Source organism: Lytechinus variegatus, chromosome 3 (assembly GCF_018143015.1).
Source record: "Lytechinus variegatus isolate NC3 chromosome 3, Lvar_3.0, whole genome shotgun sequence".
Taxonomy (NCBI): domain Eukaryota; kingdom Metazoa; phylum Echinodermata; class Echinoidea; order Temnopleuroida; family Toxopneustidae; genus Lytechinus; species Lytechinus variegatus.
In genome coordinates this window covers 57,458,215-57,474,909 of record NC_054742.1, presented here as the reverse complement: position 1 = coordinate 57,474,909, position 16,695 = coordinate 57,458,215, and the positions used below count along the sequence as shown (strand labels likewise).

General features: G+C 34.4%; 1 protein-coding gene across 1 annotated transcript; it reads left to right on the top strand.

Moving 5' to 3' along the window:
• Positions 1-3,279: 3,279 nt before the first annotated feature.
• Positions 3,280-16,349, top strand: LOC121411460 (pyruvate dehydrogenase E1 component subunit beta, mitochondrial-like). Its single transcript, XM_041604212.1, has 8 exons — positions 3,280-3,340; positions 3,440-3,499; positions 6,046-6,252; positions 9,192-9,299; positions 10,187-10,364; positions 11,918-12,120; positions 13,345-13,486; positions 14,221-16,349. The coding sequence occupies exons 1-8, from the start codon at positions 3,305-3,307 to the stop codon at positions 14,391-14,393; spliced, it is 1,107 nt and encodes a 368-aa protein (XP_041460146.1). The 5' UTR covers positions 3,280-3,304; the 3' UTR covers positions 14,394-16,349.
• The last annotated feature ends 346 nt before the right edge of the window (positions 16,350-16,695 follow it).

The window sequence follows — 16,695 nt, the reverse complement described above, 5'->3', positions numbered from 1 at the left end:
AACGTGTTCTGTACCAGATTAGGTGATACCAAGTGCCTTTTCTCTATGAAGAAGTGACTGAAAGTCTTAAAAAAATGAAGAATGGGAAGGCCCCTGGTTCGGACGGATTTACAGTAGAATTCTTCAAGTGTTTTTGGAAAGAATTGGGACATTTTTATGTCAGAGCAATTAACTATTCTTATAAGACAAAGAAGCTCTCAAATTCACAAAGATTGGGAATTATTTCTTTAATACCCAAAGGAGAGAAACCTAGACAATATTTACAAAACTGGAGACCTATAACTCTTTTGAACACGTCATATAAAATTGCATCTTCTGCTATAGCCAATAGAATTAAAAAGATATTGCATGAAATTATCCATGAAGATCAAAAAGGGTTCATGAAGAATAGATATATTGGAGAAAATATTCGTATTATTTATGATACTCTCCATGAAACTGAAGAATTGAATACTCCTGGGATGTTGTTATTACTCGATTTCGAGAAAGCTTTTGATTCAGTTTCACATAATTTTTTATACAAAGTCTTAGAAACATTTAATTTGGGGCCTTCCATTCATCAGTGGATTCAAACGTTTTATAATGAAAATATGTCTTCAGTATACATAAATGGTCATTTGTCAGAACGTTTCTTTATAAATAGAGGCTGTAGGCAGGGTGATCCCCTTTCCTCTTATTTATTTCTGTTATGTGCTGAAATTTTAGCAGTTATGCTTCGTCAAAATGATTGTATTAAAGGAATTGATATTAAAGGAAATATTCGGAAAATTACTCAGTATGCAGATGATACAACCCTCTTTTTAGATGGTTCGGTTGAATCTCTGAACAGTGCCCTTTCTGTTATTGCGATTTTTTATTCACTTTCAGGATTGAAAATTAATGAAGGTAAAACTAAAATTGTTTGGATTGGATCGAAAAAATATAGCCCATACAGAATTAAAACAAAAATGAAACTCTCGTGGGTCGATGATGGCTGTTTCACTTGTTTAGGTATAAACTTTTCTTTAAATTTAGATAACATTGTATCTCTTAATTACATACCTGCCCTAAACAGGGTGAAGCGCCTAATTCAAGTCTGGTCAAATAGAAACATAACCCCACTAGGTAAAGTAACTCTTGTTAAAACTCTTTTTCTTTCACAATTTAATTATTTAATTTTGTCTTTACCAAATCCATCACCTGTGTTTATAAAAGAGCTGGAAAGGGGTCTGTTCAGTTTTTTGTGGAATAAAAAACCTGATCGTATCAAAAGAATTCAGATTTGTAATTCCTATATGGAAGGTGGTGTGAAAATGGTAAATATTGAATGTTTCTTTATGTCGTTGAAATTAACCTGGATACGAAGAATGCATAATGGATTCATGGATAATATATGCTTCAATTCTTTTTTGCATGCCATCCCTTTTTCAGACTCCAATTTTTTACTTTATAGTCATGGCTATTTAGAAAAGTTTGTTAATACAATAACAAACCCTTTTTGGAAAGATGTACTTTCCTCATGGTGTATTTTTCGGAAAGCAAATAGATGTTCCAGTAGAAGAGAATTCTTTTCTGAACTCCTATGTCATAATGAAGACATAGTTATTAACAGAAATCTAGTTAACTTTAGGCACTGGAGTCAAAAGGGTTTAAGATTTGTCAACGACTTAATAGGAACAGATGGTCGGGTTTTAAGTAGACAAAGAATTATTGAAGTGTACAATGTTTCCATTGATTACCTTACATATTTCATTATAAAACAAGAGATCAGTGAAAAGTTAGAGAGTTTTTCGCAACCTGATAACGATTTTGTGAAGTTAACCACTCCATTGAGACCAAATGTCATTACTGTATTGATGAAGCAAAATAAAGGTTGTAAAAATATTTATGTTCCATTGGTGAAAAAAAAGGTATCTAATAACTTTCAAAGAAAAAAAAAATGGGAAGAGAGAATCGGAAAACAATTCTCACTGGAGAAATGGCGTTGTTTTAATTCTATACCGTTTCAAGTAATGACAGATGTTTCAATCAGGTGGTTTCAATATTGCTTAATTAACTGTATTATTCCAACGAATTTGTATTTGTGCAAAATCCAAGCTAAAGCAAGTAGTACTTGTACTTTCTGTACCTCCCAAGTTGAAACTATTGAACATCTGTTCTTTGAATGCCACTTAGTTAAAAAAGTATGGGCATACTTTGAAAGGAGACTGTTTGAAAGATGCAAATTAGTATTAAAATTAACCATGGAAAATGTTCTTTTTGGAATTACTCCCATTAAATATAATAGAGCCTTAAATACACTGATTATTTGGATAAAATGGATGATATATAAAATCAAATTAGCTGGAATTCGTCTTATGCCACAGAAAATCCTCAACGAGTTAAAGAATTATTTTTTGTACGAAAAAGCTATTTCATGTGAAAATATGCAGCAAGCATCTTTTGAAAAGTGTTGGTCAAATTTTATTAATCTTTTCGACTAATGTCGAAAAGATTGTCAACTAATGTCGAAAAGATTTTCAACGGTTTGCGAGATACAATTTTGCATCTTTTTCTTTCGTTCTCTACATAAATTAAAGCTATGTTTTTGCTTTTGGTACCGTAAATGATTCATTTTGTAATAAGACTGTATTATCAGCTTTTTATACTGTTAAACACTCACTTTCTGATTATTTTTGTACATTGACTGAAAACAAATGTAAACTGAAGCCATATTGATTGTGCAAGCAGATCTACATGTAAACTGATTATATATTGAATAAAACACCCTACTGTGGGTGAAAAAGAAATTGGAAAAAAAAAAAAAATGACTAGGGTGCCTTTTCTCATATAAGTGCCATTTTTTTCTCCCAAAAGTGCCCCCTCACGAATATGAGAAGGACCCATTTTATCGTTTTTCCGTGCCCGATGAGGGCCCGGTTTCTTTAAATTTAGCGCCGCCCCCCCCCCCCCCTGAAATTTTGAAATTCACATTATTTCACCGCAGACTTTAACAAATTCACCAATAGAATTCACAAAACCATTTTTTTAAAATTTCACTTAAAGTGCAAAAGCTTCTCTCCCGGCCCCCTAGCGAAAAAAAAAATCTGCATACCGGTACCGGTACTGCCATGTTCAAGATAGTCCCCTTTTTTAAAGAAATGATGTCTTTTTTTCCCTGTGCCCCCCACACTTTCAACTTTGCTCCGCCGCCCCAGACCCAAAGTATTCCACCCCCTCTGGATTACTCCAAACAGTGAGATGATGAAGAAAATGATAAAAATTCCAAATAAAAACAAATGAATTGCTCTCTGGATCGCGAGGGGGCGCTAATGCATTCAACAAAATGGCTCTTGCCGGAAAGCTGCGGTTTGTTCGGAAGGTAAAATAGAGATCTATTTATCAAGTTTTTCTCTTTTATCGGTTGGAAAAAAGTCCTTTTTATCGTTATTAATATATTCTATTATATATTATATTTCAGATAATCCCAAGTCCCATTGCTAGAAGATGTCTGGGTACTTCTTCCCCGGCTTCTGCTCAGGTGAGTTTATTTCTCCACGGGTTTCTCCACTCCAGTCGCGTCACTGGAAATTGCATCGCGATGCTCCAAGCTCTCGCCCGGCTACTCCCGCTGTATGTTAACTCCATCCAGATGATCCAGGGAACTAGGCTATGCCGCGAACTTGCAAAATCCTGAAGCCAAGGGGTTGGGGTGTCTGTGTTAGGTTAAACGTTAATTTATTTCAAATTCCACCGAAGTGTGTGTCATTAATATTCTAGGGCCTATAGATTTTCTAGACTTCTGTGAGGATAGCCAGGAGGCTCCTTGTCCTTGAGAGTAAAAAATAATTAATTGTTGTGTACGGACAGGTTGTCAGGTAGTGACTTGTGTGTCCGGACGATCAATTTTAGTAAGTCATTTGGAAAAATTTACAAGCGAAGTTTCATCAATTTTTAGTACAAAATGTTAGGAAATATTATAGAGAACAAAATATAAGATGATTACTTCCATTGAATTCACATTTTTAGTGTAATCCAAAGACAAAAAAGAAGGCTTCAACTGTTCAAGAATATAAAGTGTCAGGACACCCGACCCCCCATAGTGAGTACTATGTACCAGGCCTGCTATGTACCATACTAACTTATTATGCTTACTCTCCATGGAGCCAGGCACTGAGGTAGTCTTGAGGACTCCATGTTTTGACATATACTACTTCATCATTGGAGTCTTGAACCGCCGTCCATATGCATAAGAGACTGACCAAAACAATGATGGATTTCGGTTCAAGACTCAAATGATGAAGAAGTATGTCAATATTTTTTAAAAGACATCATCATGGAGTCCTCAAGACAAGCACTGAGGCAGGGATTGCGTCCAATTCATGTGTGTTTTACTGCATAGACCACGAAAAATCTGAACCTTTCGCCCCCGAGATTTCTACTTTCAAAAAGATCTAGCCCTAAATCATGTAAATGGGATACAACTTCATTTCCAACATTTCTACAATATAGTTTTCACTTTTAAACAAGAATTCATTTAAAAATCTAGAAAAATATGAAAAGACAGGGGAAACTTGCTTGATGTTTACGCCGCTATCTTGTTTCATATTCTTTGCCAACGTAGCATCTGTAATGGCATAAGTTATGTGATCATTATACAAAAATATACATGTAAAACAGAGAAGGGGAAGAAAAGGATATCAATACATGGTTCAGTTCTCTGGAATAATATTCCAACTGCAATAAGAAAAGCAGCAACTTTACAATCCTTCATTTTCAACTGCAAATGTTTTCCTTTGTATCTTTGTATTTTTTTACCTTTGCTTTTTGTATTTGTATGTGTTTACATGTAACATGATCCTCTGGGAGAACAGTGTGTGTCACTGATGAGGTTACCCTGTATAAACAAGAGTAAAGACTTGATGATGATGATGATAGCACATTACACCTTACAAAGGTCTCAATGCGCTTTAGGAGAAAAAGAAAGATGAGGGAAAGCTGCTGGTAATGCTTTAATATTCTTTTCATTTAAATAAATATGTTTTCAATGCAGTTTTAAATTGCCCAATTGTGTCAACTTGCCTTAAATTGTGTGGGATGCTATTCCAGAGTTCCGGCGCAGCATGCGCAAACCCCCGTTCACCATAAAACTTTGTCTTAACAATTGGTACGTTATATAAATCCTTATGAAGTGATCTAAGATTTCAAACAGGTTCATATTTTACAAGTAACTCTGACAGATAAGATGGAGCCATTTGTCGATGATGATGATATTGATAATGATAATAATATTGATAATAATAATAGTCATAATAATAATAATAATAATGATGATAATAATAGTAATAATTCAATAGAAAATATGCTCACCCTATTACATGTACATGTAGTCCATGAAAGAGAAAATTTTGTGTAAATCATTCTGTGATTTGTCATTGAGTTCAATATTACTTCAAAATCACACATTGATTTCATATAGAGTGAGATAACTTGACCAATTAAGCATATATTATTGCCAAAGTCAAACATTTTAGGACCAAAGAAATACATGTATGTTTGACTTAGTTGAAATATACATTGTAGGCATGTACCTGTAACACATGTTCTGATTACTCTATTAAATTTAAACAATTATCAACTTTACTTGAAGGTCGATTTCTGTAAGTATATCATATATTTTTTCCATTTCTATTCTGTGATTTGTTTTGTTGTCATGCTTTATCGTGAGTTTCTTTGGGAATTTCTCTTCCAAAATCACATCAATTTCAGATGGAATTATTCATACATTGGTAACTGCCATTCAAATCTTCTGGGACCGAAAAAAATTGACTTAGAGGTGTATATAATACAAATTGGCAATATAATTTTGTCAAAAATACTATACTTGCCATTCAGATAACTTTGCCTAAGTCAAATCTTTTATGACCATGGAAATCTTGACTTCTTAGGGATGTGAATAACATAGGATTTGAATAATGTGGTGTAAGATATTGCTTCGACTTACAAGCAAGCAAATAATCGACTTCTGAATGGTCAACTTAGCATGCAAGTTTACCTGTATGTCATATCTCTATCATTGCTTTTCAGCTAACGGTGAGAGATGCCCTGAACTCGGCCCTTGATGAGGAGATTGCCCGGGATGACAAAGTTCTCCTAATGGGTGAAGAAGTGGCCCTCTATGATGGTGCGTACAAGGTCTCCAAGGGGCTCCATGCCAAGTGGGGTGATAAGAGGGTTATTGACACACCCATCACAGAGATGGGCTTCGCTGGCATCGCTACCGGAGCTGCAATGGTAAGGTCTTCTAAGCTTCAAAGGGCAAGTCCACCACAACAAAAAGTTGATTTTATTTCTAAAGAAAAATCGGTATCATCAAATGGCCTGTTGTAACACTGAAAATTTCACAAAAATCGGATGAAAAATCAGAAAGTTCCAACGTTTTAAAATTTTCCATATTTTGCTCAATACGGTTATATCCACATTACAGTGATGTGCAAGTTAGACTTTCATTATGATGACAAAGTCTGTATTTTATATTGTAATCATTCAATACAAAAGGAAGTGGGTGACGCTATTGGTCCCCTCATTTGCATACGAACCAAGATGTAGAAATTGTGTGAAAAATAAGTGAAACTGTGAAATGTTATTATACTTATTTTACATTTGATTTTGATGAAGTTTTCAGTGTTATGCGTGTTTGATTTTTCTATTTTTATTCAAATTAACTTTATGTTGGGGAGGACTTGGTTGGATTAACTATATTTTTATCAAATATCCCAACTGGGCTCATCCGGCCCAAAGGGCCAAATGAGCTTATGTCGTGGCGTGGCGGCCACAATTTCAAAATGCTACTTCTTCGCCATTTCAAGTTTTATTTCAATTCTGTTTGCTTTATATGATAGCACTAGGTGGGGGATTTAAAACTTCTACTCAAAATTTTGAAATTCATTAAATATGTTAATTTATGCGCATTTTTCAAAATTCACATAAAATGCTTCTTTTTTTGTTGACCGATTTTGATTTTTTTTCTTCCATCTGGCAGAGCTTCATGAGGTTCACCAAACTTCTACACAGAATTGTGAAATTTGACTAGAACAATTTTTATGCTAATGTATGCGAAATTAATTCATTCATATTTGTAAAAATTCACATAAAATGGTTTTTCTTCTTTAATCATTGACCGATTTTGATTTTTTTTTTCTTCCATCTGGTAGAACTTCATGAGGTTCACCAAACTTCAGTAGAAAATTATTTATGCTAATTTATACGAAATTTACTCAGAAATCACAGAAAATGCCTCTTCTTCTTTATTTGTTGATCGATTTTAATTTTTCTTCTTCCATCTGTTAGAACATCATGAGGTTCACCAAACTACTACACAGAATTTTGAAATTTTCAGTAGAAAATTATTTATGCTAATTTATGCGAAATTTATTCATAAATCACAGATGTCTCTTCTTTATTTGTTGACAGATTTTGAATTTTTTTCTTCCATCTGGTAGAGCTGCATGAGGTTCACCAAAAATGTACACACAATTTTGAAATTTTGTCTGAAAAATGATTTATGCTAATTTATGCAAAATCTATTCATAAATCACAAAAAATGTTTTTTCTTCTTCATTTGTTGATCAATTTCAATTTTGTTTGCTTTATATGATAGCTCGGAGTGGTGATACAAAATTTCAACTCAGAATTTTGAAATTCATTTAATATGCTAATTTATTCATATATTTTCAAAACTCACAAAAATTACTTATTTGTTTGTTGATTGATTTTGATTATTTTTGTTCCATCTCAGAGCTACATGAGGTTCACCAAGGTTCTATACAGAGTTAAAGGACAAGTCCACCCCAACAAAAACTTGATTTGAATAAAAAGAGAAAAATTCAACAAGCATAACACTGAAAATTTCATCAAAATTCGATGTAAAATAAGAAAGTTATGACATTTCAAAGTTTCGCTCCATCTCATCTTTAAAATTTGTTAAATTTCGTTGCGAGATGCCGGATGAGTGCCACATCATTGATGTGCTAGTTGTACTTTTGAATTCATTGATCATCATTTTAAATCAAGGGCACAAGTCAACATAATGGGCTGCTGTTTTTATTTCATTATTCATTTATTTTTAGCAGAGAAGAAAAAGCATACCTATGAAATCAAACAATACATTTCAGATTCTAAGGCAAAATAATAAGATTTGGGAGATCAGCAATTGCCATTCGAAGACCTCTTGAGGCAGACCCCTTGTGTAACATTTTGGCAACAAATAAGATGTGATGAAATCAAGATTAATGTATTAAGTTCTTTTATTATTTTATTAAGTTCTTTTATACAGGGTAGCTTCGCCAGTGATCTTAACCCTAATCAGGGTTACGTAAGTGCATGTCAGATGCAAAGTTGCTACAAAACATGATTTTGTGTACAAAGTCAATGTAAATTGAGTTTTCTCACCTTATTCATATAAAGATATGATTATTTTTGCTTATATCAACTGAAATTAATAGGTTTTAGCATGATTATGCTTTAAAAAGGTTATGCTATAAATTTAAAGTAAAAAAACAAAGAAATTCATAAAACAATGAAATACATAAGAAATTAATTTTCAATCCAGGATTTTTTTTTTCATTTGTAATTGTTAGCAATAGTAAAAAGAATATTTACACCAAAAAAAAGCATTCTATGAGCTTTTTATGGTGAATTAGAGCGAAAAGTACAATTTACTCATAAAGAAGCATAGTTGTTTCATGAAAAAAAATCTGATGATTTTGGAAAAATTAACCGTACAAACTTGTAGATTACATCCAACACTATTATCATGCCAATTTTCACGACATTTGCACAATCAACAGCCGAGATCTCAAGGGGGATTGATTCACCCCCCCCAGTCATAGAACACCCAAAAAAAAGCCTGGTATGGTTAGGTTAAAACAATATTTTACAAATAATACATGACCAATGCAATTTCTCAAACAAATTAAAGGGTAAATCATTCACAAATTCTGGTTAAGAACAAATTCGAAAATTTCTACTCATGAAAAAAAAGTATAGATGATCAATTTTTTAGAGTGAAACAAAAATGTAAATTATCCTATGTAAATCATATTTCTCATAATTGTTATACACAATTATTTGACTTAGTCTCAGAATCACTAATATTGGTATCATTGTTAACATAATAATTGATCTAATTGTTGTAAAGATCTGTTGTTTTTATGATTTTATTTTTCTATTAGGCCGGTTTGAGACCTGTATGTGAGTTTATGACCTTTAATTTTGCTATGCAAGCCATCGATCAGGTTATCAACTCTGCAGGGAAGACTTTCTATATGTCAGCTGGTGCGGTAAGTTGACAATTTCCTTTACGTTCAGTCAAACCCATCTTAGTGGTCACTTATTTAGATAGCTAAAAGATGTCTGATTGTTGAAACCTGTGCCATATGAATAGGGCTAATGGCTTTTGTTTATTTCTATTTTTTTATAAAAAAGGTAGCCCAATCAGAAAGAAGAACACTTTTCACTGGGGTCCTTTAAACAGGGTTCCCAGCCCAAAAGATGAAAGCACGGTTGTCATTCAGACTCTGCTATATTTTGTTGCATATCAAAAAAACGTCAATTGAATGACCGATTATGGTGGTACTTATCAGTTTTATGTCATTGTTTTTGTACTGAAAATACATGTAATTCACTACAACAACTTAGAAAACATGCAAAACTAGGAATGGATTTAGATAATCATCAGGAATTTTTTAAAACTTCATTAGAGAAAAATCAGGGAATACTATTTTCTTGATAAGCTGGGAACCCTGTTGAAATACAAGGTATATACAGACATAATACAAAGAGAACTAAACAGAACTACAGTATGTGTATTTGTATACAAAGCAGATCAATTCAAAATGTTACAAAACAAAATTATGCAATGCTGCTGCAGAATGCAGATATGATGCTTGCTTAAATATGCTGCTCAGGGAATTCTCTTTTTTGCTTTTGCTTTTAATAATGCTTTCTTCATTTTCATGGATCAATGTGGAAAATTATTCTCAGTATTCATATTTTTGTTAAATTTTGAGGCGTTGTACAACACAGGTAGCGAATATTCCTATTTGTGCGATGGTATAAGATTACGCCTAAGGAGAAAGAGAGGTGCTCTCATGCCTATTTGTTATTTGCATACCATTTGACCCATTTATGCACGCTTCAAGAAAACATGACCTTGCTCTCTCAACAGGTTCCAGTGCCCATTGTATTCAGAGGTCCTAACGGAGCCGCAGCGGGTGTGGCCGCTCAACATTCACAGTGCTTCGCTGCATGGTACGGCCATGTACCAGGTCTCAAGGTCATCAGTCCCTTCTCATCAGAAGACTGTAAAGGACTCCTCAAAGCTGCTATCAGAGATGATAACCCAGGTAATTATAAGGATTCAATGTTTTGTATCTCACACTTGTCCTTAATCTTGGAGGCCATGTATCAGGTCTTAAGGTCACCAGTCCTTTCTCACTCGAAGATTGTAAAGGGCTCCTCAAAAGTGATAATCCAGGTATTAGAGGTATTGTGGCTCAGTTGTTGCGTCTCCGAATTTTGAACCTCGAGGTCTAGGGGTTCAAGTCACACTGATGCATTCAGGCCCTTTGGCAAGGTGTCTTTCTGTCTTTCTACATTTTCTATCCAGGACTTGTGGTTCAATTCCGGAAACTTAACCACTTAGCCACAGCACCTCTACATTCTTTAAGACAAGCCCAATTTGCAATCAGAGTGTCAACCGCAAGCTGCGGTTCATGATCTTAATCTTGGACCACCTGATTTTGATCTGGAACCCTCTGATCTTGACTCAATACACACACACAGATAATTGTCTTTTGTGCCTGGCACAGAGGTCTGCGATGAGGTTGCCATTCATTTGCAAATTTGGCTGTTTGCTCATGTGAAATTTGAACTTTCAGCGAGCTGGAATACATTGTACCTTTTACTGCTTACTCTTTTTTGGTATGCCGCTGACAAAGCGAAAAGGGCATCGTGGCACTAGTCACACTAATCCCCCCCCCCTCCCCACATGTTGACATGAATAAATAGTTATTTTATGTCATTGTAATCGCACCAATTCCTTTGAGTGTAAAAAGGAATTGGTTTTACTTCTACACTTGGTGCTTATAAAACAAAAATTAAGGTTACCATAGAAGTGATGATCCAGTGTTCAGCGAGTAGTAATTTGGACACTGGACTGTCTCTTTAATGTTGAATTTGGATGATTCATTACTCCATATCTGTGCTTTCATCAAAAGCAATTAGTTTTCAAAATGCAAGCAATCATTATTTCTACAAATTAATACCAGTACTCACAGGCCTGTATTCTGAACTTGGATTTACTTGGAACTCTTTTCTCAAGTTGTGGTTTAACTTTGGATTTGGACACAAATCTCTCACACTGCAGGTTCAAATCTTATCAGCTCATTTGATATTCAAAACATTCATAACTGTCTAAGAATAACAATCCGTATAAAGTTATTTACCATTATAAAACATGAGAAAAGAGCACAGTTAATGTAAAAAAATTTGACATTTTCGAATTCCTGTAATTTTAGCCCAGAGTTAGACAGTTGTCTAGCACAGAGTTTGACCATGGTGTAAGTTAAAATGGACTTCCAAATATGGGCCATTTGATTCATAAATTGTTATGGAAATAAACATAAAATTGATATTTGTTTATAAGTAAATTGATAGTGCTTTTGCCTCATAACTGGGACTTCAAACCCCGGTTGCAACAGACTAAAAAAAATGTTGAATGATCGGGAATGCTGCTACCCTGTTTGGCGTTCAAATATGTAAAGAAGAGAGCAATGTAGATCTTGCACTGTTCGCTGGCTGCTGGGCCCATGATCAATTTGGCAAAATGATTTCTATTTTGAACAATTTAATGTAGATTATTTTCATCATTATCATTATTATTATGTTACATCCTCAGTGGTATTCCTTGAGAATGAGCTCTTGTATGGCAGGCCATTTGAGATGTCAGAAGAGGCCATGCAGGATGACTTCGTTCTACCGATTGGAAAAGCCAAGATTGAGAAAGAGGGGACACATGTGACACTTGTTGCTCACAGTATGGGTGTGTTGAGGTCACTTGAGGCTGCACAAATTCTAGCTGAAGATGGAATATCTTGCGAGGTATGTTTGATAGCAATTATTCTATTAAAGATAAATGAAAGTAGTTGCAGTAAAGACTTATTTCACGAGAAAGTCAGTAAAACCAGGCTTAATTGTCACTTTATCAACAAGGATTTAGATCTGGTACAGTTACATAAACTGAATTTTGTGAAATCTTGAAATCTACGCTGAAAAATGTTCACGCTGAAGATCACCAACACAGATAAGCGCATGTGGGACATTGTATTATTATTGCTTTGCATGTCGGCCCGATGCTCGACCCGTATCCCGTGCTTATTTGCTAATTTCTCAGCAATTACACATTTTCTTCCAGAATCCTTTGGCACATATTTTTTATTTATACAAACAGACACTATGGTGGTCATTTCATTGGATTCTGTACAAACTCATTGTGAAATCGTCACCAAAACTGGCATTCATCTTTATGCATAGCTGCCAAACAGCATTGATTGTCTTTGAACCTTCCTGCAAACTTAAATGATGATAATTTGAATAAATAGAGAAAAATCCAACGAGCAAAACGCTAAAAATTTCATCAAAATTGGATAAGGAAATACAAAAGAAATAGTGAGTAGATGACATCATCAGTCTCCTCATTTGCATACTGACCAGGATGTACATATAACTGTTTTGTGAAATTAAGCAAAACTTTAAAATGTCATAACTTTCTTATTCTACATCCGATTTTGATGAAATTTTTAGTGTTATGCTTGTTGGATTTTTCTCTATTGATTCAAATCAACTAATGGTTGGGTGGACTTGTCCTTTAAAGGGGAAGTTCACCCAAACAATACGTTTTGATATAAGCAGAAAATTAGAGAAAAATATTGGTAAAAGTTTGTTTTGGAGAAAAAGCATTTATAATTACGTAGATAAGTAATGAATGGGCTTTTGATCTTGTAGCATTGAATATGAACTTTTACGAATGAATTATCTGATAAGCAACCAGAGTTCTGAGGCTAAAGTTCCTTTTCTAGGGACCTGGTAATGAGGATAAATATCTTACCAAAGGGCACTAGTGCACCAAGTAGGATTGAAACCCATGTCAGCCGATTGCAAAATCACCGCTCTATTGATTGAGCTGACAAGAAACTTTGTTGATTTATTGTCAGATATTACTAAAGCTGTAATTGGCCTCTAAGTGGCATGCTGATTTACGATGAATACAGAGTAGTAATATATTGTCCACACTTACACGTCATTCTTATGATGTAAACTAATTAGGTGATCAACCTGCGAACCATCAGACCTATGGACGAGGACGCCATCTTCAACTCGGTCAAGAAAACCAATCATCTTGTTACTGTTGAAGGAGGCTGGCCACAATTTGGAGTTGGCGCTGAAATCATCGCTAAAGTCATGGAAAGTGAGCATTGACTTACAGTTTAAGTGCATATTTCTGGAATTATACTTTTTTTGTAATGTGAGATGCAGACCTTATATTTTGATGGTTTTTATAAGGCAAGGCTCTTTTCCTATATGGTTTATTTCCATATTACAGCATAAATGGAAAACTAAAATGGGCACAACAAATCTCAATGGTCATGAGAGGAGCATCATTGCCAGTTATCAAGGCATATGCACCCATGGCCTTCGATGGTCTTTGGCTAATTCAAGCCTTTCAAATGATATTTCACTTTAAAATTGGAGAAGAAACTTATAGAATTTTTACACTACACATTTTTTTGGGGGGATGCAGATAAATCCCCATCTTATCCATTACTCATCATCATGAGGGATGAGAGAATCATGTGTGAGACAGGAATTGATTTTTAGATAAACTGACATCTATGCTTAAAGATATAATCTTATACAATTGTTTAGCCTGATCTGATTCTTCAGGTCCACTTATACTGTCATCATTTGTCATGGTAAAAACCAGTCATATTACAGTTGTGGAAAATTTGTACCTCAAATAAAAATAATTTAGAAATGTAACTTGCAGTGTAGCTAGACACTTGTTTTTGTATTTTTTGTGTTTTAATCATGTTTTTAAGCATCTTGTCTGTCTGTTTCTCTTTGTCTCTCTGTATCCCAATTTCTCTCCCTCTGTCTCCCCCCCCCCCCATTCTCCTGTCTCCTTATCCCTGTGCATTATAGGTGACGCATTTGACTATTTGGATGCACCTGTTGTAAGAGTCACCGGAGCTGATGTACCCATGCCCTATGCAGCCTCATTGGAACAGGCCAGTCTTCCTCAAGTCACTAACATCGTTAATTCCGTCAAAAGGATATTGAATGTAGGTGCTGCCCAGGGGCAAATGAAGAGTTAACAGAATGTAAAAAAAAATATATAAGTTATATATAAATGATATAATCATGAAAATAGTTTATTGGAACTCTTTGAGTGCAACTCTCAAGTTAAATGGGAACTATGGGTTGCATTGACTACGCAGTTTCCACTTATGACTTTGAGCCAGTTTTATTGGATACAAGCCCATGCAGTTGATCTGGGGAGCGTTTCATCCAAGTTTTTAGGTCTGACAACTTTCCTTAGTTTTTGATTGGCTGAAAGGCACAGGTGTCCGACTTTTACTATGGTAACTGTCAGACAAAATAGGCTTTGTCAGATAAAACATTTGAAAATTCCCCTTAAGAAGCACTCCTTTGATTTTAGCGCTTGAGTCCGTTTGAAAAGGGAAAAGAGGTTCATTGAATATGCATATTTATTATTACGTCTTCTCCTTTGGCTTTGCTGTAAATGAGTATGAATCACTCTTTTATCAATAAGAATTGTTCAAGAATATTTATAGGAAAATGAGCAGTTTAGTCACATTAAAAAATATGTAATTCTTTGGAATATACATATCATTATTAACTGGCTTTCCATGTAAACTGTTCCATTTTTTTCTATATGAAGTGTTGGTATGTTTTTCACAGTTTTGTGGTCTATCTCCTATTGTAAATGGGTTTGTGCTATGTGCACATGGAATGATTTTTTACTCCTGCTTCAAACGTGAAAACAGACTTGAAGTTTTGACATACAGACACACATTCAGAAGGTTTGAAAGTCATCAAACTCCTACTCTGCCCTGAAGATAATGCATATATATATTCACCAAACTGGCTGGTAATGTACTTTTTATCCAGCAAGTTTGATGTATTTGTGTATACCATGCAATACCAGTATTAAAATATGATGAACTCTCCCAAAGTGAGGTACTGGTGGAACACAGATCTCATTGTGACCTTTGTAATTTAACTTTGAATTTTATGTGAAAATCATACATTTAGCCTGATCTGTTCTGTAAACTTAGTCTGACTTTATAGCTGATTATTCAACCTGTAAAAGGTCAGCCTGGAGTTTGCACTAATCTCGATATATGTATTTTATTTGTGATAATTAACTCTTTTTACAGAGAAGCCAACCTGGATTCCTTTCAGTATATATCGGTATAAACACTGCAAACTACTGTAAAAGTGATTTGGAATTTGACAGAAAGGGAAATGTTGGAATACGGTTATTGCATTATTTGTCTTGTGTGCTCTTAGCAGTTTTTTCATACACCCTTGTTAACCCTTGTTTCTTTGTTCTTGTATTTGAGCTTACTGTTTACAATAATTTAATTGATGTCACACACAGCTGGGGTAGTATTCTGAGATCCATTTTATCTCTGATAATTTTTTTTAATTATATCTGTTAAAATCAGTGAGAGACAATATCTTTAAAATATCTTCAAATTGGTATTCTGAGAACCATATTATCTTTATTTTATCTATTAAATGCACCTATTTGTTTACTTTTGAAGTAATGTTGGCAAAAGTAAATCATCTGCATTTCATTGGTTAGATACGGGACACAAGCACTGCTCTGTTGCGAATCATCTTTGGATATGCAAAATGAAAATTTATTTTGGATAAAATATATATTATCTGGGAGATAAAAGAAAATTTTCATTTGAATAGCTTGGCAGTTGTTTGCTGTTCTCTCAAGGTGATACAGACATGTGTCATTCAGTAATCAGTTTAGATCACCAGAGGGCAGCATATTGATCAAAGTCAGTGTTATACATCTAGTATGTGAAAAGTCACAAGGGATGCATGATATCTAAATTAAGTGAAAAACATGTTTTTTACGACAATTCGATTAATGCATCATGGAAAGCTGAGTAAATTATTGTATCGTGATTTTAGGATTGTCAGAAAACAGAAGAAAAATTGATAAACTGGACAAGAAAGGGAGAAAAGGAACAAACTTCAAGACTGTTTTAATAAAAGTTAAAACTGAATTGTTGATGATATTTGAATTTTATTTAGAGTATGAATGAATTTCCGAGTAAGGGATTATTTACTAGTACAGTCAACCTTGCTTCAGTCAAATGTCTTTCCATGTTGTCTTCTCTTAGTATCCATTGATTTTGACCCTTAAGTAAAATTCACATAGTGAGTATGACCTTGCAGAGGCCCAGTGTGGGGAACATTGGAATTTACGTGGGTGTGTGGTCTCTATGACCAATCAGAGCACAGTATTCTTGTTTTTTGAGCTGCTGAATGTACTTGGCCTATGAAAAGCTGGCCGCTGACCCATCTAAAATGCCTCTTTTGAAAATTATACCATTAGTGTAAAAACAACTT

What these genes read in the sequence shown, in the direction of transcription:
- LOC121411460 (XM_041604212.1), top strand. Translation starts at nt 3,305, where the DNA reads ATGGCTCTTGCCGGAAAGCTGCGGTTTGTTCGGAAG. An exon ending in TATCAGAGATGATAACCCAG is followed by an intron (nt 10,365 to 11,917) that starts GTAATTATAAGG and finishes TTACATCCTCAG; the next exon opens with TGGTATTCCTTGAGAATGAG. An exon ending in AAGATGGAATATCTTGCGAG is followed by an intron (nt 12,121 to 13,344) that starts GTATGTTTGATA and finishes TAAACTAATTAG; the next exon opens with GTGATCAACCTGCGAACCAT.